This window comes from Pundamilia nyererei, unplaced genomic scaffold, assembly GCF_000239375.1.
Source record: "Pundamilia nyererei isolate P.nyererei 1_Seehausen unplaced genomic scaffold, PunNye1.0 scaffold00003, whole genome shotgun sequence".
Taxonomy (NCBI): domain Eukaryota; kingdom Metazoa; phylum Chordata; class Actinopteri; order Cichliformes; family Cichlidae; genus Pundamilia; species Pundamilia nyererei.
This window is the reverse complement of record NW_005187404.1, coordinates 1,814,672-1,841,988: the sequence shown is the minus strand read 5'-3', so window position 1 is coordinate 1,841,988 and position 27,317 is coordinate 1,814,672. Positions and strand designations below refer to the sequence as shown.

General features: G+C 41.5%; 1 protein-coding gene across 3 annotated transcripts in view; it reads left to right on the top strand.

The window, feature by feature from the left end:
• vaspb (vasodilator stimulated phosphoprotein b) overlaps positions 1 to 27,040 on the top strand; it is a 31,573-nt gene extending 4,533 nt beyond the window's left edge. Inside the window, exons 2-14 of one of the 3 annotated variants that reach the window (XM_005720616.1) lie at positions 14,463 to 14,634; positions 17,471 to 17,651; positions 18,880 to 18,946; positions 20,217 to 20,329; positions 21,211 to 21,479; positions 21,691 to 21,833; positions 22,002 to 22,053; positions 23,594 to 23,621; positions 23,728 to 23,767; positions 23,982 to 24,038; positions 24,645 to 24,714; positions 25,617 to 25,674; positions 25,763 to 27,040. In XM_005720616.1, coding sequence (XP_005720673.1) covers positions 14,463 to 14,634; positions 17,471 to 17,651; positions 18,880 to 18,946; positions 20,217 to 20,329; positions 21,211 to 21,479; positions 21,691 to 21,833; positions 22,002 to 22,053; positions 23,594 to 23,621; positions 23,728 to 23,767; positions 23,982 to 24,038; positions 24,645 to 24,714; positions 25,617 to 25,674; positions 25,763 to 25,797 — 1,285 coding nt within the window. In that variant the 3' untranslated portion in view covers positions 25,798 to 27,040. Of the gene's footprint in view, positions 1 to 14,462; positions 14,635 to 17,470; positions 17,652 to 18,879; positions 18,947 to 20,216; positions 20,330 to 21,210; positions 21,480 to 21,687; positions 21,834 to 22,001; positions 22,054 to 23,593; positions 23,622 to 23,727; positions 23,768 to 23,981; positions 24,039 to 24,644; positions 24,715 to 25,616; positions 25,675 to 25,762 lie in introns of all 3 variants that reach the window. The other 2 variants (XM_005720615.1, XM_005720617.2) reach the window with 2 other exon arrangements.
• Positions 27,041 to 27,317: the final 277 nt, after the last annotated feature.

The window sequence follows — 27,317 nt, the reverse complement described above, 5'->3', positions numbered from 1 at the left end:
CTTTATTTTGTTGTTGTTGTATTTTATAGCATATAACCCCTTTGAAAACATGCTGAGGTAGATAATTAACTCCAGAGATCCATGAATCAACATATGGATATTATCAGTGCAAAGACTGATGCTGCTGAAATGAAACTGAGCAAAGTTACAGAGGTTTTCGTGAAGACAGCGCCAGGCGTTTTGCATTGTGACACATTTTGGCACAGTGGCTACTATGTTGTGCTTTTTAGATTAAATGTAGGGTTGCTGATGTCACTCCACATGATACAAGTTGCCTGTTTTGATTGGCAAGAACCTTTCCAAGAAGACAAGTCCTTGATGTAGATGTTACAAACACATAGTTGTGTGTTTTCAGTGGAAAAGGTGTGACTGGTTGCACTGGTTTTTAATTTTTACATCAGTGGAAATGGGCCTTTTCCTCCTCTGAGCTCCACTGAACTGACTTTAAGGGTTGATCTGTTGGTGTGAATGCAAATTTCTTCAAGTTTTAAGTCACTATATTCAGTGTTTCCTTATGTTTTTTTTTGTTTTTTTTTGTATCTGCACACAGTGAACAATCGCTGTACTGATTGCCCGCACTTGAAACTGTCTTAGGTTACTCAGAAAGTGCATCTATCTGCATGATGATTCACGTTATTATCGGAGAGGTGACTCCCATCTCTCGCTGTGACTCACTGACTGAATCTTTAGCTAAAAAAACTTTGTCCCATGTGAGACTGGCAGTGTAGCTGCCTCAGGCTCAAGAAGTAACACACAATGAGCGATCATAAACGCAGACAGGTGTAATGTGTCTGCTTAACATAATGTTTACAGTCTAATGGGTTTCCTGTGCCCTTTTTAGAAACGGTGCATGTGTGAAAGTGATGCCAAGCTCAATGTGTCTCTGTGCTCTTGCACAAGCTTATTATTGATCAGCCTTAAAAGCAGTGAACTGGCCTCCCTCCGCCAGCCCTTCTTCTGTGTCTCGAGAAATTTTCTTTTCCTTGTTCTGGCACTTACTTGGAAGGAATGCAGCTCTAACCGTGATTTATGTAGTTTTGCTGTTGTATCATCTGCCACAATTAAATGTTCAATCTCTTGACCCTCGTGTACTAAGAGTGGCTGTTATTTAGGCATTTAGCAACACGATTGCATACGGCCATGTAAGGATATCATGATGAAACTCTGGGGTTGCGACGTTATTGCCATGGCGTTGTGTAATGTTCATGTAGGGATGCTAAATAGTTTTCTTTTTTTTTCTCTTTTCATGTCTTCACTTGTTCTCCTAATTCCTTTGCGCAGTTGGATTTTTCTTTTCAAGGCTTATAACAGTGGCAGTTTCCTTTTAACCCATGTGGAGTCTTTGCTGCACACAATTATAAGTGTGAGGTAAAGGATCAGTCTGAATTTTTATTTATTTATTTATTTTTGTTAGCTGACAGGAAAATTGCGATTCGCTTTCTTTTGCAAACTGTGCCCAAATACTTCCTCCTTCCAAAAAAAAAAAACCTGATTACACTTTCTTAATGTGAACATTAACGAAATTAGTTTTTTCCACCCGTAGACCTCCATGTATCCTCACTCAACCCTCTGCCCAGAAGTAATTGGGATGTGCTTGTGGGAATGGTTATCTGTAATAGATTAAGAATAATGTCTTCAATTCACACGTCATAAAGGCTCGCGTGTTGATCTGCGCGTTGAAAGATTCCTCGGTGTGTTGCCGTACGGTCGGGGTGACGGTGTGTCGAAATGATCACAAAGCTTGCGTGCTTCGTCGCTGAGCTCCCTCCATTATTAAAACGGCCCCGTCTAGTCGCATTTTGTTTCCCGAAACATCCAATCACAGCTCACCCCCACCCTGAACCAATTTACCCCTCCTGCCACCTCTCGTACTCATAAATAGGCCATTATGCCGGCCAGCCTCTTGGATTAGGCACTTTGCTGCAAGAGTTGCCCAACATACAATATCCTCTATTGTATACTTGGTGACAGATCCAGTTTCCTAGGTAGTAGTTCATATTGCTTGTCTATAATTGTGCCTCTAGGTTATTGTTTGTTTTTTAATTTTTAAACTCTATGATCACTTATCTGTAAGTTAACCATTGCTGGTGATTTTTCACCGTTATGAAATAGTTTTTCAGTGAACTTTGTGTCATAAAACCTGAGACGAAATATATTCAAAAATATACGTATAAGTCTAGGAATGTGGGATAGGTTGATAACCAGTTATACAAGCATATCTCATTAGTCTGTGTCGTTTGTAGGAGTCGTGTATCTGGACGTTATCTGTGTGTTTGTTAAGGTTTTATGTGGATTTGTTGGTTTACTCAGAGTTTAGCGGTTGGTCACATGATTAGGGACTGTGTTACTGATTGCTAATATTAGGCAACCATTCACGTGGAGGGAAGTTGAATTATTTAATAACTCTGTGATCCCTGTGATAAAATTTCACCAATAAGTTGGTTTATTAAGCATAAACGTGGCTTGTTTTGCACATCCTCTTTCTTCTGTTTAGCATCTTTCTTTCCTTTTGCCTGTGTCTCCTGCTTCTACACAGCACTGGTACTACAATGAGTAATACCTTGAGGTTATGCTTTAACTTTAGTTGATGAGGTTCACTGACTTGTTTAAAATAAAAAAAGACTGAGAGTGAAAGCGCTGGTATTCAAAGCCACAGGACTCGTTTTGAGATAAACGGTAATTTCACTTTGAGGAACGCAGAAATGTGTGTGAGACACAAAGTCAGCGGTCAACACGGTAAAATGTTAACAATGAGGAAAATCTCAAATTTGTCCTAATGTTGTGTGCTTTGTGATGATAATTTGAGCTGTGTGTATTGGCTGCAGATGCCAACTGTTGAGAAGTGTATGCTCAACTAGAAGAAGGAAATGGGTGATTGCGTGTGTGTTTTGCGACATTATTGTGCCTGTTTACATAACGATGACGAGGGAAATGCGAGTTAATAATTGCCACTACTAAGTGGACGTTCGTCTTTGAAGAAATCTGTATTACTGCCTCAGTGATGGGTAGTCTGGAGGTAAATAAACATAAACATAGCATTCTTGTAAATTTGTTTGAAGTGGATAAATCTTTTATTTTTATCAGTCTTTTTGAATAAAAATGCTCGGAATTTTTTCTTGTGGCTTTGACGTTCACCTGACCGTTCAATCCAGTATGGAGAGACGTACTCTCATTAATAACAGTGGCATGGTTGTTGGCCAAGCCACTCAGGTCTTACTGATAAAGCTATTGCTTTGTTTAAGGTAAACAGGAAGTAGGATTTTTTTTTTTTTTTTAGACCAAGTAAACATTAGGCATTGTGTCAGCCGGTATTGGTGTTTTGTAAGTTTTACGGTGTTTCGCTATAACTAATATAGACCTGCAGCTGTCAGTTAGCCAGTGATCAGAAAACGCTGTTTGCCCTCCCGCAGCGTTTTTCTTCTCCATAGGCCGGAGACTGTAAACACTAAGGTGTTGGGTCTCCATCTACGACCTTGTTTAAGATAAGACTTCTCAAAGCATTTTGAGCCGTTATGATCCTGGGGAGAAGTTTCTCTTCCAGGGCAGCAGGATTAGATTTCACATGTATGTAAATAATATCCTTAGCTTAACTGTGTCAAGAATGAGGTCAGAATTGTGATAACAAACTTCCTGTGCATTTGGATCTGTGCCATTTCTAACTGCAGATTTTAGCTTTTATCAGTATATACCTCTACTGCTTTGATACTTTCATTCTGTTTCCTAAATCTGTTCACGTAACTCTCCATGACAGGAAACAATTGTTAGGATTATTCCCTTTGGTTAATTTTCAGGAAAAAGAAAATTGAAAAGTTCCTTGTTTTAGGAACTCAAAAAAAGTGGAAATTAGACCTTGGAATGGAGGATCACTCTGACCACGGCCGGTTGGAGGACTTGTTCCACTTCTCTAAACTACAGAGCAGAACAACAACTGCAGTCCAGCTGATTTCACTGCCCTGCTTTTTATTTGTCGCAAATTAAATATTTCCAGAGAAGAAACTCTAAACTAAAACACGTGCTATAACACAGTATGTGCACAGTAGCTGTTGCACAGTGACTGAATGAAGCTAAAGACTCGACACAGCCTCCGGTCTCCTCTGCAGCGGCCCGGTCTAGTGACATCATACGAGCTGATGGAGAGCCTGCCGCTAACACTGGAGTGAAATCATAGATCACTTTGGGCAGAAAGGCTGCAGCGGTATATTGTATGGTCAGCAGTGCTAATGGGCATAAAGATGCAGTGGGTTCATCAGAGGGTCCACAGCTTAATGGAGCATAATGGACAACACTTGGTATAAAACATCTTTATGTTGTCAGCCATTTTTAACGTTCCCATCTGAGGTCCTCAGATCGTAAGTTCACTTATCAGGAATGATGGCGATTGCCGATTGACAGTTGTATTGGAAAGAACAGCCTCAGAGGAGACCCAGTTACATGCATCTGTTAAGCACTGGGTTATATAATTAGTAGGCACCATTTATACATTAACACTGGAGAGTTTGACCTGGGTTTGTCTGAAGCTTTGTAACAGAGAAGGTTTACTTAAAGTCAATTCATGTTTCACTTTTTCTGTTGAGGACTGAGCTGCTTTCTGCATCGAACGTCTTTTTGCACATGACCGTGATGTGCATAATCTAGTCTAATGAGACAGTTTGTATTTTTTTTGTTGTGCTTGCTGTTCTGGTTGCACTGTGAAACTGAGTATTTCCCTTTCTGTATTTCTTCAGTGTGTTGGGTCCTGAATTGTAAAAGTTTGAGCTTTGCGTGTCTAAAAAGACTTTCCTTTAGTTAAAGGGTCACGTGTTAAAAACGTTTATTGCCTGGTGTTCAGGGCAATAAACATTCTGTTTGTTGCCCTGAACATTTTGCAGAGGCAAAGCAATTGAAAACAACCGAAAAGAAAAAAGCTTGGTTTGTCCAAAGTGAGGATAATCCAAGTAAGCATTTCTGGCAAGTAACATAAGGTCAAAAGCTATGGACGGAATGCCATTGAGAAGCAGGAAGTGTGACTTAGGTGTTGCCTCCTTCCTTTTTGCCCAAAGTTGACAAAAAGAGACATCTCCTCTTAATTTCAGAGGAAAGGAGCATTACAAGTCAGGGCGGCTGAGTAAAGAGTTTGGATCAGCAGGGGATTGTTCTCCTTCAGAGAGCGAGCCGTGCCTCCTCCTTGGCCTGAGTCGAGGAGGATATGCTCCAACCTGTAAAAGGAATTGAGCTCAGAGAGGAGGACAGAGGTGAGATGGTTCCAAATAAGGGCATTAAAAGTGTGCCAGTCCTGTCCCCCACAGCGCACACAAACGCACCACACGTGCAGGCCGCGCCACCTCTGAATCAGCGGGGATTCGTATCCACTCTTGACGTCATTGGACAACAAAGTGAACGTTTTTGGCCAAAGAAGTTTTTCCACAGCGCCCGAGAGTGGATGCTCAGCAAAAGATGAGTCAGCAGGCAAAGAATGCTCAGGCGTTTGACTCCATTCAGACGAAGATACTGAGAAGAAGGGTTTAAGAATAGTTTGATTCTAGATGTTTCTGTGTTGCTGATTCATGGAGGCGGAAAGCAGTAGCCTGCAGCATGTATGTGTGTCTGTCTGTACCTTCAGCAGCATGCTAGGACTTGTGTGTGAAGAACCAGACGTAAAAGGGTAAAAAAACAGTGAAGCAAGAAGAGCAGTAGATTGCTTTAATTCTTCCCTATAAACGCATTATCATAAACAAATGGGCAAATGAGTCTTTTAATCGTTTTAAAGGAGACTGATGGTAATAGCAGGACTTCGAAATGTAGCCGATTCCTTCCTTTAAAAGCGTAGTGCTATATTAAGTTTGTTCTGCTTTACTCTGCGTTTTTACAAACATGTCAAATAATCGTTGTTCATCCCCCAAAATTCCTTCCTGTGTCTTACAAACGCGAAGATCATCACTCTAATCCTCAGAAACGGCCTCTCGTTTTCGTTTGTGTTCCTCGTCCACCCGATAAGCTGACACCGGAGGGAAGTTTACTCGGACTGTGAACATCGAGCTACATATTAACATTTATGGCGCAGCTGTGTCTATCTCACGGCAGAAATTGGACTCTGCAGTTTGAAAGCTTATCTTGTAGGTTTGGGAGAGTCCCTAAGCACTTCTCACAGGATGTATCACATTAACTCAGAGGTTTGCTTCAGAGTCATGTGCGTCCAGCTGAACGTTGCTGGCAGCCATATATATGGGCCATGAGTGACGTGAGGTCAGTGTACGCTCAAATGGATAAGGCTGAGCATCAATGGGCTTTTGTGTGGGCTTGCAGTGTCCGAGTTAGCATCGGGGGTCAAGTCGTTGTGTGTAAGCCAAAAGCTCAGACTTCAGATTGCTTGAAAGTGTTTTTGTGTGTGTGTCTTCTAGTGCTTCCTCAATATATGATAATAACGCAAGCAAATGTCCTTAATTTGGACATCTCAGGCACATCTGTACAGGCTTACATTTTGTTTTCAAGATGTGGCCAATCCAGAAGTAAGCTGGCTTAAAACACAAGAGAATCATGGGAATCATGCAAAGTTAGTCTAGAGTCCAAAACAAGAGGAAGTTAATATGAGAGTAATAGTCTTTTTAAATCCCAGTTTTAGTAAAACTGGACTGTTTGGAATTGAGTGACTTTAAAGAAACGATACAAGTTGCCCAGTTTCAGAATCTTTGATGCAGAAGGAGCATTCACGTGCCGGCACATGACTGGTTTCCCCACGGTGCTCCTTCACCATTAACAGTTCCTCTTCTCACTTCTGTCTGCAGCTGTGTGCCCATCTGGGCCATGACTTTCTCACCGCTACCCTTTGTAAAGCATTCAGGTGCTCTGGTGTGAAAGGGAAACTTTCACTCTTCATTTAGTAATGAGATATATATATATCCATCCTACCACATTCTAATCATCTAATGAGATTTAGCGCACATGCTGGCTGCAAGTGGTGCTCTTCTGTTGCAAGCATTTAAATAGCTGCTTGCTTTTACAATATCATTTGTGAAACGCATTTTGTCTTCTTCTCAAAAAGGCCACAAGGGAGAAGGAGGAAGTGGGTTGGTTAAATGCAGACTTTATTTAGTGACTTATTGTCATTCTCTGTCTGGTTTCAATGTGACGTTTTATAGTGGGCAAAAAATAAAAAAGAAGTGATGATTCACTGTTTACTCATCTAAGGTACAGCAAAGCCACCTGAGGGTTACTAATTTGTATGCGACACCTGTTTCTCATATATATTTTTGTGTGTGGGTTGTGTGTGAATCACCTCCCCAAAGCTGTACAAAAAACGGTTTAAAAAATGCAGCACAAAGTTGAATGAAAATTGTTGGTTCATATCTGGTCAAGTGTTCCGTGAGATGCAATCTTGTCTTGTTTGCAGTCTGTACGCCACGGAGAAAGGCATTTATTCCTGAAGGCAAGAATAACTCAAAGATGAACATCATTAAAAAGAGATTGTTGGCTGTAGTTGTTTGGGGAGGGAAATGAGCTTTTCATATTGTGGAATTATGAACTCCTGGAGGAGATGCCTGATGAATTAGAAGGGATGGATGCAGAGACAGAAATGTGGTTCCCTACTTAGTGTCTAGACAAGACTATTTAATATATCCCCAAATCATGTACATATATAGCAAGAGATATTTCTGCAAGGATACCACCAAGTGGCATTAGCAGGCATATTTTATACCTACTGAAACAGTTGAAGGAATGACTGAGGAGCATGGTAGGAGGGTCAGGTAAAGAGGAGGAGAAGGAGGGAAGAGAAGGAGCTACTGGGCCTGACTGTACTTGTCGTTCGGAGAAAAGCTCTGAGAGCATAGCCTTATACAGATATTTCCAAGACGGCGTGTGCCCCAGCCGTGCACTGTGATTTCCTGTTAACCCCTAACTCACCAAGAAGGCCAAACCACAGAGGGGATGAGGCACTCACTCTGGCTCCAATGAGAAGCGATGACGGACTCAGCCGTGTTGCAATAAATGAGCAATTTGCATATCAGTCAGGTGATCACTTCCTGTGGTGAAGTCCTTTCTTGCATTGAGGCTGTTGGCTTAAATCCTTCCCAGAGCAGCAGTCGGTGACCTATTTGTGCTTAAGAGAAAACCTCTTAAATCATCTGGTGACTTGGTTAGTTTGCCTACATTCAGCTTCACTAGATTGGTGGTCTTTGTTCAAGGAAGGACAGGAATAGGTTGTTTATGACCACGCCTGTTGTGGTTTTATTCTAGTACTAAAAAGCAGTCCGATCAGACCCAGCTGCGAGCCCTCTGCACTGCAGCCTGTTATACCCAGCGGGCGGGTCATCACAGGTGGATGTGTTGGCAGCTTGACAGGTGGGGAGGGTGTGTGAAAGTCTGTCTTTATGCGCGTGTCTGCCACACATGCTTTTAGTCTCAGTGTCCGTAGTTCTATCAATAATGCAGCTGCTCACTCTCAGTCTCACTCTTGAGCCCTTGCTTTCTCTGCCATTAAATATGCATCAATTTCCCAGTCCTAAGTCTCTGTCCCCTCCCAGTTCCCATAAGCTGCCCTGCAATCCCAACAGCATGCTCATTGCTGATGAGTTGACTTAGTAAAACTAAAATGTTTGTAAAATCCATTCTTTGTCAGCTGTTATTAAAATGTTATTTCTGTTATTAATTTGAGCTTTAAGCTGAAATTAAAACATGATACTGACGAGCTCAGAGTGATTGTCAGAGGTTTGCCAGCGTGTTGCCATCAGTCTGAATGAGGGGACTCGACTCCACTTGGCTCCCAGCTGTCAGCCAAGTGGCTGCCAACTTACTCCTATACAACAGGAAGGCTGCTGAGGACAAAAGTAATAATTAAATGGGAATTTGTCTATACTGACACCAACAGATGTCACTGTATTTGAATTACTGTGCAAAGGTTTGGGGCAATACTTCCAAATGTTCACTTTAAAGTGCCATAACAATAATCCACAATACTGAAATCCACTGTTCCTGAAGTCACAACTATTAAAACTCACTGATGTTCTTTGTCATGCTGCACAAATTACGTATAAAGCAATAAGCGGTCTGCTTCCTGACAATACACTACATTTCTTTTCTTTTTTTTTCTTTTTTTTTTAAGAGATGGAGGATCCGGTTAAGCGGGGAATTCGATTTAAAACATCTGTGTTTGTGCAATGTTAAAAAGTTTTTGCATGTCTGTATGTGGAGTGACGTTGTGGAACAGATTGCTGAAGTTCATTACTCACTGTCCCAGCACAACTCGGGTTTAAAATGTAGAACAAAATGATGGTTTTTGCAGGAGGAGGAAGGACTTTGATTGGGTGCTCTTGTCCGCTATCCACTCTTCACACACTGTGTGTGTATAGCTATATGTGTATGCACGTGTATGTAAACATATTATTAAAAAAAAAAGTATCTCTTGGTGTGTTACTCGTGTTACCAAACTAAATATATGTAGACAATTATAAGGAAGGATTTATGAAGGGATAAGGCAGAAACGGGAAGTAAAAGTGATGATAAGTAGTTACTAAATAATGGAGTATTTTTTTGTTTTGTTCTTTTTCTCTTTGAGTTGTACTATCATGTTCAAAATAATTCCCAGTGATTCCCATCCCCAGGCACTTCATGACCTATCTATGCCCCTCTAATGCACATGCTTGTTACTTAATGACTGATGTACATGCAGATATGATAGAACTGCATCTTTAGTCTCTGAAACACAAGACACTGCAAAAATGTCTTTTTAGAACTTTTAACCTGTTTGAAAATATCTGAAGTTGTTAACCGATGTTTGCAAACCTTAGAGGAAGAAAAATATGCACAGTTGCAGTGACTGACTTGAACCCAGTATTTTAAGAAGGGGTTTCTGTTGTTATTTTTTTTCCCCCAGACAGATAACACCCACACAAATGTCTACAGGGCTACAGGTAGCACAGACAACAAAAAGTCACTCTGGAAAGAGTGAGCCAACATTTAATATCAGCGCAGTTATTGTAAGACATGTGCCAAATAACACAATAACAGGAAGGCATTTTGAAGTTTGACAGCAAACCTGAAGCTGCGTGGCTGTCGTGAAGTCACTTACACACACGCATGTTTAATTTACACACTGTTTGCACCAGACATCCTCCTGTTTCGGGATATTTGCAGGCCTAAAAATTCAAGTTGTTCCTGGTTGGAGTCCACAATCCCAGACACTTAATCACTCATGAAATCCTAATGCTTGGCTCCTTACTATCCTTGTTTGTTTGTTTTTTTGTTTTTGCTGTTCTTTAGTAAATATGGACTGAATTTTTATGAAGTTGCATAATGTATAATATATAATTAGGTATATACTATATATGGCCTTGTTTTTTTTGTTTTTTCTTCTTCTTCCGTGTGTGCATGCATGCATCCATTGTTCAGGCTGGATGAGTCCTTATTAGGCATTGCTGGCAACAGGAAGTGGGCTGGGCTTTGGTGTTGTGTCACAGGAAGTAGCAGATTGTATCACGGGCGGGACAGATGGAGGGAGAGGTGGAAGAGATGGATTAGGGGACTATAGGGAGACCATGCAGGGAAAATAAGGAGAGGAGGGGGAGGGATCGTAAAACCTTTGTTGTTCTGCATCTGCACAACTCCTCTACTCACCATTTATCGACACTTTGGTTTCTTCTGTTTTGCTGTGCTTTAAGCTGAGACACGCATGCACATTAACATGCATATATTAAGATTTACAGTTAAATGAATGAATACAGACTTTACAGTGTTTAGTGGTATTTATTTAAATGTTACGCCATTACTCTGGTCCAATGTTATCAGCATACACAAGGAAAAAGCAAATATGTGTGTAGAGAAGGAATATTTGTTTATTCTAAGATCTCTGTTTTAAACACGTCTGCCCTACCCGAGATACCTGAGTAAACATGGTTTTGTTTTTTTGTTTGTTTGTCTGTCTGCATAAACCTATTAATACCACTGATGTCAGCGCACATGTGGCTGTTTTCTTCCAAAGTGTGATGAGGTGGAGGCTGATGGAAAGCAGGTGGAAGATTCCAGTGACTCGTCTGTTTGGCAGAGCACGGCACAACTTCCCGTCTTTGTCGGCTTCCATTGTTGCGTTTTGTTTGGGATCAAACTAATCTGTTTATCCAAGCAGTTATCAACACCTTACTGCATTTTTAGGTTTTTTGTTTTGTTTTTTCTTCCCACGTGTAGGCTACTGATTTCTTTATATGTCGCTTTGAAGACGTTAGACTTTGTGGATATCGTTAATGTGGAATATTCTCCGGGTTTTTCTTCTGACATTGGCGGCTTTTTCACTCATTTTCAGTTCATTCCTTGTTCTTATTTTTGTTCTTTGTTCAGTCACTTAAGACTGATCTATGAATCATTTCAGCATAGAAACACCACACTCAAAACATGAACCAGTTTTGTGTCTACAGATAACAGAGAACAAAGAACCAGTTGTAAAATATATCTTTAGGCTCTTTGTTGCTAGCATCCTGTTGCGAAAACACATAATGTGTTTATAATTCTTTAGTTTAATGTTTGAAAAAAATGCCACAATAACACAAAATAGTAATTTTGCTCCAGAAAGGCCCAAAGAGTTATTCACTAAAACGTTGCTCAGCATAGTGTGCAGTATGTCATTAAAAAAATCAGAGGAAACTGAACAGGTGGAAGACAAGGTTTTTGAAGGCTTGCCACTTCTATCTAAACAGTATCTGAAAGTCAGGTCCTTTAAGAAATAGTAGGAAATCTAGCCTTCAGTTGATTTTTAAAGAATCAACTAAAGAAGAAAAACTGGGAGGAATGGGTGAGGTATACCAAATGACCCAAAAAGTTCAAATTGCTATAGGTAGGTATGGAGGTCACGAGAGAGGTGCTAGAGCAGGGGTGGCCAACTCCAGGCCTCGAGGGCCGGTGTCCTGCAGGTTTTAGACATCACCCTGGGTCAATACACCTGAATCAAATGATTAGTTCATTACCAGGCTTCTGGAGAACTTCAAGACATGTTGAGGAGGTAATTTAGCCATTTAAATCAGCTGTGATGGATCAAGGACACATGTAAAACCTGCAGGATACCGGCTCTCGAGGCCTGGAGTTGGCCACCCCTGCACTAGAGGCAGGCTCTGCCATGGTTGGATGGTTATAAATGTAGAAAAGTATTTTCACTTCATTTCATTTTTTTTATCCACCATGTAGTACCATCTAGAAAACCTCTAATTAGCACAGCTTCATTTTTCAGCATGACAATGATCCCAAACACACTGCCAGTGTGGTAAAAGATGTGGATGTGGATAGAAAAACACACAATGTATCACTCTCAGCCATAAATTGACCTCCCCAGAACGCTGACCGCAACATTACCGAAGCAGTGTGGGATCATCTTGACAGAGAACAGAACAAAAGTCAGCCAACATCCAAACAAGACCTTTGAATGTCCTTCAAGAAGCCTGGAGAACTATTCCTGAAGACTAGTTAAATGAACAAAAGCTGCCTAAGAGATTTCAGGCTGTGCTGAAAAATAAGGGTTGACATACCAAAATTGACAAATACTGACTTCAAGATTATTAGACTTGTACAAACTTTTTTTTTTCTGCATTTCCATTTATGTTTGTACTTATTTCCCATTTTCTAACAAAAAATATATAGAGTTTTTAGACAGGAATGTACACTTCAGCTTCTTTGCAAATAAAGGTTAAGACTTCAGTGAATAAAGGACATTGTCGTTCCAGTTTAGTGTGTTTTCTGACACGTTTGAAGCTCAAACAAAGCTGGTTATATTAGTGTTGTGGGTTTTTTGAAACCTAAGACACACTGAAATGTTCTTAATCTGGCCTTGTGGGTTAGTGAGTATGAGACTAGGTTTGTCTTGAAAGACTGGCCCTCGTGACTAAAAACTTTGTTCTTCGTTCATTTGTCTGCAGTTCTTCCTCAGCTTTCCTCGTTGGCCTCTCCTGTTCCTCCCGCAGTTCACGCTGAATCCCACATAAAACACACAGCCTTTATATGATATAAATTAATATTGGTTCTTCTTTGTCCTTATACAAAAAATGCAGTGTAACTGAAATTTTAGTAGTTTGCTTAATTGTCCTTGATTCTCAGCAGTAACACAAATGAACGTGTTTCCAAATTTTTATTTTATTTTTTTCATTTTTGCAAACATTTCAGGTTATTAATAGAACACGTTGCTAATGTAAACAAAACAAATGAAACACTGTTGCTGTGGACTGAGTTTCCTCTTAAGGCATCTAGAGTATGTTAGGTACCCAGCTGTACCTTTAGAAGAACAAGTACCTCCACATTTTCAGGATGTTGGTATCGATTTGGTACTGAAGTATCTGTTTTTGTCACATCCCTAAAAACAACAGTCTAGTGTATTTCTCCGATGACACTATAGTACAAACATGTTTGCAGCAGAGCTCACAAAGACCTTTTCATGCTTTTGTCGGCTGAAGTTGCCGTCGCTACTATAAAGCCCTGTGGTTTAATTTTTGTGGCTGTACTTTAATTTGGCTTTGGATCGTTTTAATTCTTCCTCGTTTTTGTGGCAGCATGTAGTGGGTGTTTTTGTTCAGGCTTGGAAGAGCAGAAATCGACTCTTAGTTGCCAGATGTCTATATTACAAAGCAGGATTTCAACTTATCTAGGTAACCCGGAGTTAACCCTGAAGTTTTCTGTAGTGTGAAGGTGGATCACTTCTTACTGGGGGGCATCACCATGGTAACGCACTCTGACCCTAACCTGCTCCGGAGCAGATTATGTTCTGGATTAGAGATCAACAGGTATGAAATCACTGTGTACATGACAGTGTGTACATAACATCACCATTCCTGCAAGACCCCAGAGACCTCTGTATATGAAATAGGAGGGTCAGAAGTCTTTGCGTTTCTCTGACTGTCAGTAGGTTAATTCTCAGATCCAGCTTTATTACTTTTTTCCTCTGTTGGCCTCAGATTAATTTACAACAGTTTCATTGTTCCATCAGCATTAATTAGAACTAATTACATTTGGAAATTTTGCTGGCTTTCCTTCTTACCCTCAAGGAGGCTAAACTTTATTCATATCTGAGCTCTTTCTAGTCTTACTGGCTAAAACTTGCATGCATTCATACAGCACTTTGAATACTGAACACTGCTTTTCCTCTGGCACACACTCACCCTGCAGCACCTGTGTTGCTTTGATTCTGTGTTGTGCGTTTTAAATTTTTCTAACATTACACTTTGCTATTCCTATGCTGCCAATACACTGTGTTCATGATTAGCCAGATGCTGCTAGCGCCACTCCTTCCTGTGAACCCATTTGTAACTAGAACCCTGGGTTACTGAGTCAATAACCAGTTTTATTTGGCTATAAGGGTAAATGAAGTTAACAGAAAGATCCCTTTGAAAGGCTGAACTCGTGGTAGTACAAGCCTGAGTACTAGTCAGACAAAAGTAGATTATTTAGACTTTAAAGAGTCAACTAAGCAATGCTGTAAACGAATGTTGATGATTTCTTCTTTGTGCTCTGTTTTTCAGTGAATCAAGTATTTGCCAGGCTCGGGCCACTGTGATGATCTATGACGATGGCAATAAGAAGTGGCTTCCTGCGGGCACCGGACCCCAAACCTTCAGCAGGGTGCAGATCTATCACAACCCAAGCAACAATGCCTTTAGGGTAGTGGGACGCAAGATGCAGACAGATCAGCAGGTACATCTGCCAGCTTTGGGCAGGCTTAGCATAGTGTCTGGCTTTGTGAGATGTGTGTAGTGTCTGTCATGTGGCCTGTGGGCGTCTGTGTTGTTTAAAGGTGTCTGAGTAAGCAAGAGTGAGAATACTGGGTGCCCATTCATTGACATCATTGTAAATGATACCCTAAACTGTATCTGTTTGTTATATGGAGAGTATTTACTGTAAGTATAGTTTTATTAGAAGCACTTGAGAACATTTTTACATCGTCTACCACTGTGCTGTTTATGTCCCTCCCCCTTAAACCCTCTGCCCATCCAAGAAGCCACAGGAAGGATAATTAATCACAACCAAACCTATTTTCTGTCCCCTTGTTTGGTTGCAGAGCAGTTTTAGACTCTACCTTATGTTGCAGTTATTTACACTCACTGGCCACTTTATTGGGTACACCTGGCTAGTATACAAACTCTTGCCTTCAGAACTACCATAATTATTCATGACACAGATTCAACAAAGTGCTGGAAACATTCTTCAGATTTTTTTGGTCCATGCTAACTTGATGTCATCACACAGTTGCTTCAGATTTGTTGGATGCACATCCATAATGGGATTCATCTGTTCCACCACATCCCAAAGGTGCTCTACAAGACGGGATGGAACCAGTCTCATGTTGTTTATGCCACTGAGACCTAAGATCGGATCAGATGACATTTTTCCAATTTTTCTGTTGTCCAATTTTAGTGAGCCTGTGTAAAATTTAGCCTCAGTTTCCTGTTCTTAGCTGACAGAGGTGGCACCTGGTGCAGTCATCTGCTCTAACCCATCTGCTTCAATGGTTCAGAGATGCTTCTCTGCATACCTTGGTTGTAATAAATGGCTCTTTAGACAGGCTTCCTATCAGTTCAAAGCACTCTGGCTCTGCTCCTCTGACCTCTGACATCTTCTTGTAGAGAACTGCCCCTCGCTGGACATTTTCTCTTTCAGACCATGCTTTGTAAACCCCATAAATGGTTGTGGGGGGAAAATCCCCATAGATCAGCTTTCTGAAATACTCAGGCCAGTCTGTGCGGCACTATCATGCCACATTTATAATCTGTTAAATCACCTTTCTTCCTCATTGTGATGCTTGGGTTGAACTTCAGCAGGTCATCTTGACCATGTGTACATGAGTTGCTGCCATGAGATTGGCTGACTAGATATTAGCATTAATGAGCAGTTGATCACGTGTACTTAGTGGCCGGTCAGTGTATGGTCTAACTAGTTTCCTCATAGTTTCTCTCTGATGTCTGTGTGTCTGAGAGAGAGACAGAAAGGGGGAGGGGTGGAGCAAGCAAGGCTTCTGTGGGGAGCCACTGTATTAGAAACACTATGAATTTTCATGATTTTATATACACTGATGCAAATATGATCGCATGAACCTAGCAGACAGAAGTATTTACTTTTAGGCACAGAATGAATTAATGAAACCTGATGAAAGGTGGAGCAGGGAATCCGTTAAGTTTGCGTGTGGAGCACGATCACTGCTTCACGCCGTTTGCAGCCGTTTATCCAAACACTTGCTTCTCTTAACTACACTTATAAACAGGCCCTGGGTTACCTTATTTATCTTTAAGCCTGTGTTTTAATTCCTTTCAGTGCTTTTAATCTTACAGATTTTGCTGAGCTGAGCTTTGAATCAACTGTTGTCTTAAGCAAGAGCACTTCCACCACATTCATGCTTTTGATTGCTGTCAGTTTGCGAGAGGTGCACACAAACATGCAAAGCAGTTTTTTGTGCATTGTCAGCATGCCTTTGGCATAACATGTAGGAAAGTCCTCCTTCAGTTTTGAGTGCTCAAAGCAGAGGATAATGAAGGCGTGTCTTTGTGGTTATCACCAGATTATGACTCCCCAGCTGATAAAGGTGAACCGATTCCATGTTACAAAGCAGGGCAGCCTGAGTTTGGGTGCGTCTGTTCTTGATACGCCCGTCTTAGTGTCTCTCTCTCTCCCCTTCTTTAAACATTCAGCACTCTGAAGTGTTCCCGAGAGACGTGTCTTAAAGTGGAAGATGTTTCCTGTGAGATAGTTAGCCTGTTCAGCCATTTCCTGTGACAATTTAGGACGTAGTTTGATACCCAGTAAGGACTCTATATTTGTGTCTGACGGAAACATCCAAGTGAGTTTAGGCTTGTGGTTAATGAGAGCAGCAGGAAGAAAATGAGAATTTTCTCTCTCTCCTTTTCATGTTCTCCTTTCTTTTTTTCTTGTGCCTGTGGTGTCTTTAGAAGTGTCTTTGTGGTGTCACGCTTGTTTTATGCATCCTGGTGTGATTTAAGACGAGTTAAAAAGCACAAGTGGAACCTGCGGCATTAAGGCTTTTCATCATGCCACAGGTTTTACTTGATTCCTTTTATCCTGATTCGTGATGCAATTCTCTTTGCATCTACACACTACCTTGCTATTTTTAAACAGGAAGACTGAAGTTGTATTTGTTTATTTTTAATGATGATGATGATGTCTACAGTGGCAGATGAACTTGCTACCCTTGCATTCAGTGCATGCTGCCCCCCTGACAGGGTCTCCTATCCTCCCCTCTCCTCTGTGGAATCCAGAGGCTGTTAAACAAATAGTGAAATGGCATGTCAGCACATTCAGGCAAACACTCAAACCCAGAACGTTTTTCCCCAGCTCCATAAGCTTCACACCACCTGGTGGTTGGAATCTGTACCAGCATAGTCCACAAACATTTAAGCAGATACAGTCGTGTTATGCATAAGCAAGGATATTAGGTTGTGGAGATTTTAGAAGTTGTTTTGGATATATAATTTATTTTTAAACGACTTTGTAACTCCTCTGCTCTCTTTCTCCTCCTCAGGTTGTTATAAACTGTCCAATCATTAGAGGCCTCAAGTATAATCAGGCCACACCTAATTTTCACCAGTGGCGGGATGCCCGACAAGTTTGGGGACTCAACTTTGGCAGCAAGGAGGATGCTGCTTTATTTGCCAATGGCATGAGCCACGCTCTGGAGGTCCTCAACTCCATGGCAGACGCAGGTAAATTAGCATCTGTAGCTACTCCATGGACTTTGCTTATGACTCTAGCACGAATGAAAACGTCCCAAACTTGCAACTTCCTGTTTTGTGGTAACTTATCAGCCAGAACAGGGTAAACATTATACTAACACCACACAGAGGTTACATATGTGTTTCTTGTCAATCAGTTAGAGAAAACAGGCATGTGATTGAGCTGATATTAACACCGCCCTGGACCGCATGAAACACCTTGCTAACAAGCTTCCTTCAAGTGATGAGTATGATTCACAGTAATGTACAACAAACAGGGTAGCTGGGTAGATATAAAAAGGTCAAATAATGTTATTTGTTTGGCCTCGTGCTGCTGTGCTGGCTACAGTTGTGCACAGAGTTGGTGTAAATGCATGAAAATTACTCACTCAGATCACATTTTGTCATTTAGACGTAGACTTTATTAATTCCACACTGGGGGAATTCACATGTTACAGCAACACTGGATTTATTTATTTATTTTTAAATAAGGAAAATAAAAAGATACAAGTGTCATTTCTACTATTTACAAATGGTTGCTATATACAGTAAGTATTTGTCATTGTCATATTTTTCATATGTGCATAAAGTGCAGTGGGAGTAAACCTTTATTTTAGTAGGTATCTATTGTGTGTAATGTACAGTCTGACTGCTGTTGGGATGAAGGACCTGCGATAGAGCTGCGTCCTACACTGTGGCTGTTAGAGTTAAACACACTATTTCTTAGACATCAGTCCACACGTGTCCATCCAATCCTGTTAAATAGAAAATAGTTTGAATATTTCCTCAGAAGGAATCCTGGTATTCATCGAACACATAATTAGAACTTCTGTTGTTGTTTTGTTTTGTTTTTTTAAAATGTGTTCATTTTTAACAGTTTCAGCACTTATTCATAGTCAGTGTTGTTCTTACCTCTGCTTATTTACAACAGCTGGCTATTTAAATGAATACTCTGTATATCCTGTGTCGCTGAGCCATGAAAAATACTTGATAAAATGTAGCATTGTAAATGCTTGATTAGTGGGCACCACCCATTTGAGGTCCCTGTGTGTCATATCGTGGCTGTCCACACTGTCTGCAGACTTTGTACAGTATCAACAGCACAGATATAAAAAAGTGTGTACGTCTGTAAAAGCACAGATTGGATAAACTTGAGCGTGTCAGCAGTTATTGCTTCATAGTAATCATCACAAATGTTTTCTATTTTCTGTTTTGGCAGGTTATGCTACCCTCCCCCGCCCCATGTCAAATGGGCCTTCTCCTGAAGAGCTTGAACAACAGCGGAGGTACCTTGAAGACTTTCTGCTACATGCAGTCCGCCTTCTTCACTTTGCTAGTTGTAATCCACCGCTGGTCGCATTTTACTGCTTCTCCGCTTGCATATCTTCTGGGCTTGGTTCAGCTGATAACTCTGATTACATTTCCAGGTTTCAGCTTGGTCGTAAATGGCTGTTTGTTTAATAATCAGATATTTTTTCTGATTCTTTTTTGTTTACCTCTTATGTGAGCTTACGGTACTGTGCGGCCATGTGAAGTGTATGTTTTCTAACTGATGCAAACAATCTCCTGGGTTCAGTTGCATAACAATCAATAGCAAGTCGAGCTGTTTTGGCTCTGCAGTAGTCCACTTGGCAGGGTTAGGGCACACACGCATATGCAGAGGATTTGATGGCATTAGCTTGACGCTGACGCTGTTAAAGCCTTAGTCAGCCCGTGTAGTTTAAAGGTTAAAAAGACAGTAAAGTGGATGCTGCTTACATTTTCCCGCCATGTCTCCATCAGCCTGTCCCATCAGCGAGACACTTGGACTCGCATGGACTAAGCATTAACCTTTTAATCTTATTTACACTAAAAGGTGATAAAGATCACAGTCTAGGAGGATTTTATAATCGGCATTGCTGCTTGCCTGGCTGTCTCATTATCCAGTGGCGCGCTGAGGCTCAGGGAGCTTCTAAAACCTTAAAAGTCCAACAGAGATGCAGGTGTTTGTGGGTAATATTTGCAGCTGTAAACATCGATGATGTTCAGCAGTTGTGAAAAGAGGCAGAATAACAGACATGAATGCGATCGCCCCTCACCCTTTCCTTGGCTCGCTGCTTGACATCATGTGTGATTACGGGCATGTGTGTGGCTCTGCACTTTAGTGTGTGTACAGTGTGTACAGTGTATGTGTGGTGCTCTGTAATCTGCTGTTATGAGTGGCAGATGTGTTGGGGAGAGGAGAGAGATGTAGCCAACCGAGGTAATTCGCATTGGATCATTTTGACCAGCTGTGGACTTTTTAGTGATAGACTAATTAAAAGTGAAATTCACCTCATGTCCTTTTACCAAATTCTCTAGATTTTATAAAACTGTTTGTTTGAAATGTTAGAAGTTGCCCTGAAACAGCGGCTGGTGCATAAATAATTCAGATATCTACAGGACACTTGCACATGATTCAAGGCTTTCTGAGTCTCAGACTTTAATTTAATTGTGGGCCAGTTTATTGTAATTACTCTTGGTTTATTTTAAACGTGTTCACATACAGATGTGACAGATTTGTTTGTTTGTGCACAGGTTGGAGCAGCAGAGGTTGGAACAGCAGGACCGGGAGCGTCAGGAGAGAGAAAGACAGGAGCGGGAGCGGCAGGAAAGAGAGAGGCTGGAAAGAGAAAGACAAGCTGCTGCAGGTCAGGAAACACCTGCGCTGGTCAACATAACACCACTTGACATTAATACACTTCAGTTTTGTTCTGTTTCAGCGTTATACTCAGATAAATGTGCAGCACATGATCGCCCTGAAGGGAAAGCTGGAATTCATTCTGCGTACCAAAAACAACAGGGGATTTTAAGACTGATACAGGGTCGTGTCAGACAGAGGTTGTGACTTTTTCTTTCACTGGCTGAATTTTTGTTTTTTTGTTTTTAAACGTTGATGGAAAATCTGAAGGCTGTCCCTAATTCAGAACCGTAATGATAAATTATTCATGCACAACACCGTCGAGAACTGTGCTCTCAACATCTGTGCCGCGTCTTTCTTGACATCAGACATCATATATTAGAATTGTTGATCAAGGTCTTGGAGTGTCTGTATCCACAAGCAGTCACAGAGGGGGTGCAGCTGCACCGGGTACAAAACCATGCTGCTGGATGCTCTCCAGATAAACCAAGTGCTTATAGGATTGGGAAGCAGATAAGATGCTGCTGGTAATTCCAGTGTCCAGCAGAGTGAAAATTCAGCATTCAAATCACAATTAAATCAGACATTAAAAGTGGTTTGTCCAACGCAGAAAAATATAAAACCACTAGACATGGAGCATCAATCAAGCTGTTTAAGTTAAATTGGAATTTTTAGATGCAGGAGCTGTTTTAGTGCTTTAGGTGCTGCCTCTATGCTCTGTTTATGCTCTTGACAGTTTTAGATAGTGAGGATCAGTCATGCCCTCTGTATCATACAGAAGCCATCTAAGCATTGTTTTGAATTTTGTTTACCTGCGTCATGCTCTCATTGGTGTGAATCTTCTCTGAATACTTTGCAAACTGATGGTCCTTCTCTGTCCAGTTCCTCCAGTTCCTCCAGCCCCTCCAGCTCCTCCACTGGCCACTGGAGGCCCCGCTCCTCCACCGGCTCCTCCTCCACCCCCTGGCCCTCCTCCAGCTCCTGCCCCTCCTCCAGCAGCTGGCATCCCCCCGCCTCCGGGACCACCTCCCACAGGACCTCCCCCGGCCCCACCCCTGCCCACTTCGGGTGGCGGAAATGGCATTGGCGATGGGGGAGGAGGGGCAGGAGGGGGCTTGGCGGCTGCCCTTGCAGGAGCTAAACTCCGCAAAGTATCCAAGGTGTGTATGTGCCAGATTTGACTGTTACTTTGCCGCTGCTGTTAAAGGCCTCGTTAGCATACAATTGACAAATCACTCAATCTGTCATGTGCTTCTCTCATTATTCTAATTGGATATTCTGCTGTTGTAATGACACAATACTAAGAGTTATTTAGAGATGTAGATCTGTGACACCACCATCCATCCTTTTGCTATTTGCTGCCCTCAGCAGGATGATGGCCTGTCTGCTCCTCCAACTCCAACTCCAGTTTCCAGAACTGAGTCCACCCGCAGCAGCAACGCATCCATTGGAGGAGGAGGAGGAGGAGGAGGAGGGGGTTTGATGGGTGAAATGAGTGCCATCTTGGCACGCAGGTGGGTGACGCCACAGGTTTGAAGCCACATAAGGTTTTATATTAAGTAGTTACAATCTTCACTTGTCTTTTGATCAATAATCATTTATTACATGCGTTATATTCAGTCAGCTCTTGCAAGTTTTTCTGCTTGATTATTAAACTTAGTATTTTTATTTTCCTTTATCAGGAGAAAAGCTGCAGACACTGGAGAGAAGCCACCTGTGAAACCACAAGATAATGTGAGGGTCGGCTTTTTGTCAAATTGTTTTTGTAATAATAATTTTATTCCTGGACTTTATTAAAGTAGCTTTGCATCCTTTATAGTTCAAATAGCCCTTATTTATGTCTTGATGCATTCTCAATCATCCAGTAGAGTAAATCTCCAAAAAGTTGATTGTGTTCATCTGGACTTAGCGTATTGTGGGAGAAACATTTCGTCACTCATCCAAGTGACTTCTTCAGTCTCAGCTGACTGCAGGTTTCCCCAAATATTATAAACAGCGCATTTGCATAATGACTGAAACCAGCCCACTGAAGGAACAATGGGCTGGGAGGTCAGTTCCTTAATTTTAATTGTGCAAATTCTCATACGTGTCAGGAGTATCGGAGCAGTTGAGTCGCATTTTTTCTAAACACCGGGTCTCTGTGGCTTTTAAACCCCAAAACACGCTGCGCCAAAAACTGGTCCACCCCAAGGATCGGGTCCTCCGACACAGAGTAACATAGTGTACGCTGTTAAGTGCCAGGAGGATTGCCAGGATTTATACATCGGGGAAACCAAACAACCTCTGGCGAAGCGGATGGCACAACACAGAAGCGCTACCTCGTCAGGCCAGGACTCTGCAGTCTGTTTACACCTACAGGCCAGTGGACACTCTTTCAATGAGTATGTAACATCCTGGACATGGAGGAACGCTGGTTTGAGCGCGGAGTCAAGGAGGCCATTTACGTGAAAAGGGAAAGACCATCTCTGAATCGAGGAGGGGGCCTAGGGGTACATCTTACGCCATCTTACAATGCTGTGTTTGCAGCCATTCCCCAACTCTCTGTGAATGGTACTCATGGCTATTGATCAGTGGGTTTTGGTCAGTGGTTGCTGATCAATGGTCATGAGAATTTGCATAATTAAGATTAAGGAACTGACCTCCCAGCCCATTGTTCCTTCAGTGGGCTGGTTTCAGTCATTATGCAAATGTACTGTTTATAAGATTGGAGAAACCTGCAGTCAGCTGAGACTGAAGATATCATTTGGATGAGTGACGAAACGTTTCTCCCACAAAACGCTACATCCAGATGAACAGAATCAACTTTTTGGAGAACCCTTATTTATCTTACAGTGAGCCTCGACCCAGCCCCATAGTTCATTCAATATACGGTATAAACCAAGCCGTTACTACTAGCTACTGATATCCACACTCTCCCCTGTAAGCCAGCTTTGTCCTGATTGGTTGCCCCTCGTAAATAAAACATTTAAACAGCAGGTGGGTGGGGTTTCTGTGCTCACGTTGGCAGGTTATTAAACATTGCCAAGAGTAGAATAAACGGTTGAAGCCTGAGTTTTCGACTCACACTTACAGATACGATGTCATCATTTGACACCAGTATCGTTGTAACATAACAATATAGACATGCCAGAAAGTAATGAGAAGCATAATCGGTTCCCTTTATGTAACACCAGACAAATGTAGAGTGTTTTTTACATGTAACCAACCACTCAAGGCTGAGGATGACTCACTGTTAAGAGAAGTCTCCATGTTTTTTCTTCCCTCCTCTCCACAGGATGAGTCAGAGTCTCCAAGTCAAAGTGGTGAGAACTGAACAGTTTTGTCTGTAGCATGCCACCTACGTTCATTCTGATATACTGATATGAGTGAAGATTAACAACTCGTGTTTTCATACATTTTCTTTTTCAGACGCCGTCAGAAGACCTTGGGAGAAACCTTCTATGATCAGGTGAGCCAAGACGCAGTTATTTCCCTGCAGTAAATCTGTCACCTCCAGGTGTCCCATGTGTCGGTTCACCCTGTTCACCAGTGTGCGCACGTTTTTGTGTCCACCCCTGCGTCTTTGCACAAACGTGAGTTTTTTGTGCGTGTATGCGAATGTCGTCCATTTTCATTTTAAGAGCGAGAGTGTGTGTGTGTGTGTGTGTGTGTCTCACTAACAGGAATAACTCCATCCCCAAGAGCATGGACTCCACTTCCTCATTGTCCCAAGTTCCCAGGTATACATGTGCCCCATTAATTCATGACCTTTAGCACCCCTTCCTTTATTCTTCCCTCTCAAATCTTCATGCTGGGGTAGCATATTTTACAGTTGATAGCACCATCTAATGGATGGGAGAATGGCGTGCACCCAAGCTACCCGTAGATGTAGCAGCTGAGTGTGCCGTCTCTGAAAACTGACTAATAAGATGGGAGCCTGGGTCTATGATTCATGCTTATTTTCAAGTCACTTCTCTCAGCTGGGGTTGGCTCTGTCCTCTCTGACATCTTTGATGGCTTTGTTTGTCTCTATGTTGTAGTTCAAGAACATACACGTAGTTTTTGTGGTAAAAGGTCCTAACAGAGCCATACACTACTCTGAAACCTGTGCTAGCTAGATCAGTTAATATCAGGCATTCATTTATAGCTCGTCAGCATCCTTGAGCTTCAGAAAGGTAGGTTAATGAGTTTACATAGGTTAACCTTCATTTCATTTCTGCATTCTTCCATTCACTGGTTCTTCATTTGCTCTATACTGTGGCAATGCATTTGATGAATATGTTGCACCTGTTTTGTGGAAAGATAAACATGAAATATTTGCATGTCTGTTTCATGTTTTGTTACAGGGCAAAGGCTGCAAGCAATAATAATGAAGCAAGTGGAGCCGATGACTCAGATTTAGAGAAAATGAAACAGGTAAATATGCTCATCGACCCAGCGATCATCAGTTCTTGGCCAAAACAGCCACACTTGAATGTTTGGATCTGAATTTTTGCTATGTAAATGAGAAAGCTGATTTCTCTAAAGCTTCTGATACTCGTTTTGTTTTGCATGAATCTGGCTCCATCTGAATACGCTGGCTTGAGGTCACTTTTTGACAACAGTTTGACAATGGCAGTCTCAGACTGTTGAAATGAAGTTAGTTTGTAGCTTCCAGCTGTTTCCAGGAGTGTGTTGTTGAGTGTGTCACAAACAGGTTGGTGTGCGTTTATGCAGCTGGCACAACAGCAATAATATTAACTACTGACAATAATTACATTCCCAGCTTGGGACAGGAGCAGTCCGGATCTTATCACAGATGTGGTGTATATAATCATACTTCACAAGCTCCTGTTATTTCTAATCTGATGTGTGGGATGTTTGTTCCCATAGCTACACACAGGAAGTGGCCTCTTTAGTTATCAAAGCATCTATCAAAATAAAGCTGCCATGCGAAAAGACAGTCTGACCTCATGCATTATGTCACTGTTGTACTGTTAAATCTTGCAAGCAAACTGCAGGTAATGTGGATCGTCATTGTGTTTGCAGATTTCCATAAAAATAACCCATGCCTAAATGACAGAATTCAGTCCAGTTGATAAAGCCAACAATATTATAGGTTTCATGCATGAAAAGGTCTTAATCCTGACAGAGGTTTAGAGAAACCTAAATTTTTCTGGTGGACACCAATGCATTGTGTTCTGCCACAAGTCAGAAAAATATATGTTGTATGTATATGGAGATTTCACATGTCACCTGGTTACTGCAAATAAACTTTTTTTTTTCCCTAAATCACAAATGTATTGCCATGGCTAACGGTTTGTCCTATTTTTCTGCAGGAGATCTTGGAGGAAGTGCGGAAAGAACTACAAAAAGTCAAAGAGGAAATTATTGGAGGTTAGATTACACTTTAAAAAAAACTTTAATTTTGCTCCAGTATCAGCTACTTTGTGTACTTACTGTGTGTTTCTCTTTGCTTTCACAGCCTTTATTCAGGAGCTTCAGAAGAGAAGCACATAGTTCTGCTGAGCATCAGGTGTAACAGAGGGATGCGATGGGTGGAGCTGATCGAGGTCCGCTGAGGCCTTTCCTCCACGTCACCCTCTCATGTAGCCCAGGGATTTCTCTTTATCTTCTACACATTTTCTCTTCTCTCTCTCTTACACAAAGACATGAGCATATGTGCTTACTGTACAACATCCATATTCACTTCATCTTAATGGTAACCCAGGGAACCTCCTCAAGTCGCCATTTGGCACTTTTTAACCATCACTTGCTTTTATTGCAGCGGTGATGTCCCATCTGTACCATCTCTTCCCGCTCAGCCGTCCCGTCGTGCCCTTTTTGTGTCCCGTTCATCTGAATCATTTCAGAGCACTTAACTACCGCCAGAGTTGCTCTTGCAAGTTTGCCATCTCTAACCCCTCTTTGTTGCAGAACCCCTGCTGCTTGTGTCCTCTCCTTCTGCTATCAGATGCACCATTTTTCCTGGTAGAGAAGTCTTCAGTATTCAGGCACACTGTATTAGTCATATTTTTTACTGTAATAGAAAGAGGCTGGCATGCTGGGATCATTTTCTCCCTTTCTCAGTTGCCATGAAAATGTTGAGACTTCTGCTAGTCTGTGTGGCAGCTGGATGTGGAGAGGGGAAAAAAATCAAACGAAACAGTGAAGCCATCTTCTTTAATACTGCAGCATATCTCAGTCAAGTGGACTTTAAGCTCCCGCCAAAGACTAAGAACTAAAGCGGCACAACGAAAGCCTTCACACTCCTGCTGCACAGAGATACTAGAGGAAGAGGAGACAAGCAAAGGGAAGTGTTCAACCAGAGTGCTGTGAAAGAGGAGTATGTTGTAGTTTTATGATGTGAGAAACTTATTCTCTTTGCATTGCACTTGTTCCAGAGGGTGTGTGTGTGTGTGCGTGTGCCACACCGCCTTGATAGACTATTCCCTCTCACTTAAAATGAGACCTTATTCATTGGCCAGTGTGGCGCTCCTGCTGTCCACTGTGCTTCCGCTTGTTGTTATATATTTTTTTCTTTGTTTTGTTGTGTTTTTTCCCTTCTAGATCCGTTTTCTAATTTTGAAACATGAAAAATGGCCATGATGAGGTCAATTAATTTGGCCATGACCAACTGCCTTGAGAATAAATATATAAATATATATATATGGAAAATATATATTTGTTTTGAGGGAAATGTTAGCAAAAAGGTGTTTCTATTTTAATTGAAATGACTGGTGAATGGGAATTTCATTATCTTTTTTTTCAATGATTTGTTTTCTAATGAAATGTTGTTTTGTTGTTTTTTGTTACTTTCTTTTTTCTAGAGTCTAGGCTTTTTACACTGAAATATAAAGAAAACAGCTTAGAGACACTGGATTAGAAATGCCTTTATAGTCGAATACAGTTGCTTCTTGAAACGCATCACTTTGTCTGGACTCATCTTTTCTATTGTATTTGAATTTTATGGAGTGTGGGCTGTGCTGCACACATTTTGCTATATTTAAAATCCTAAACTATTTATGCATAAAAATGTT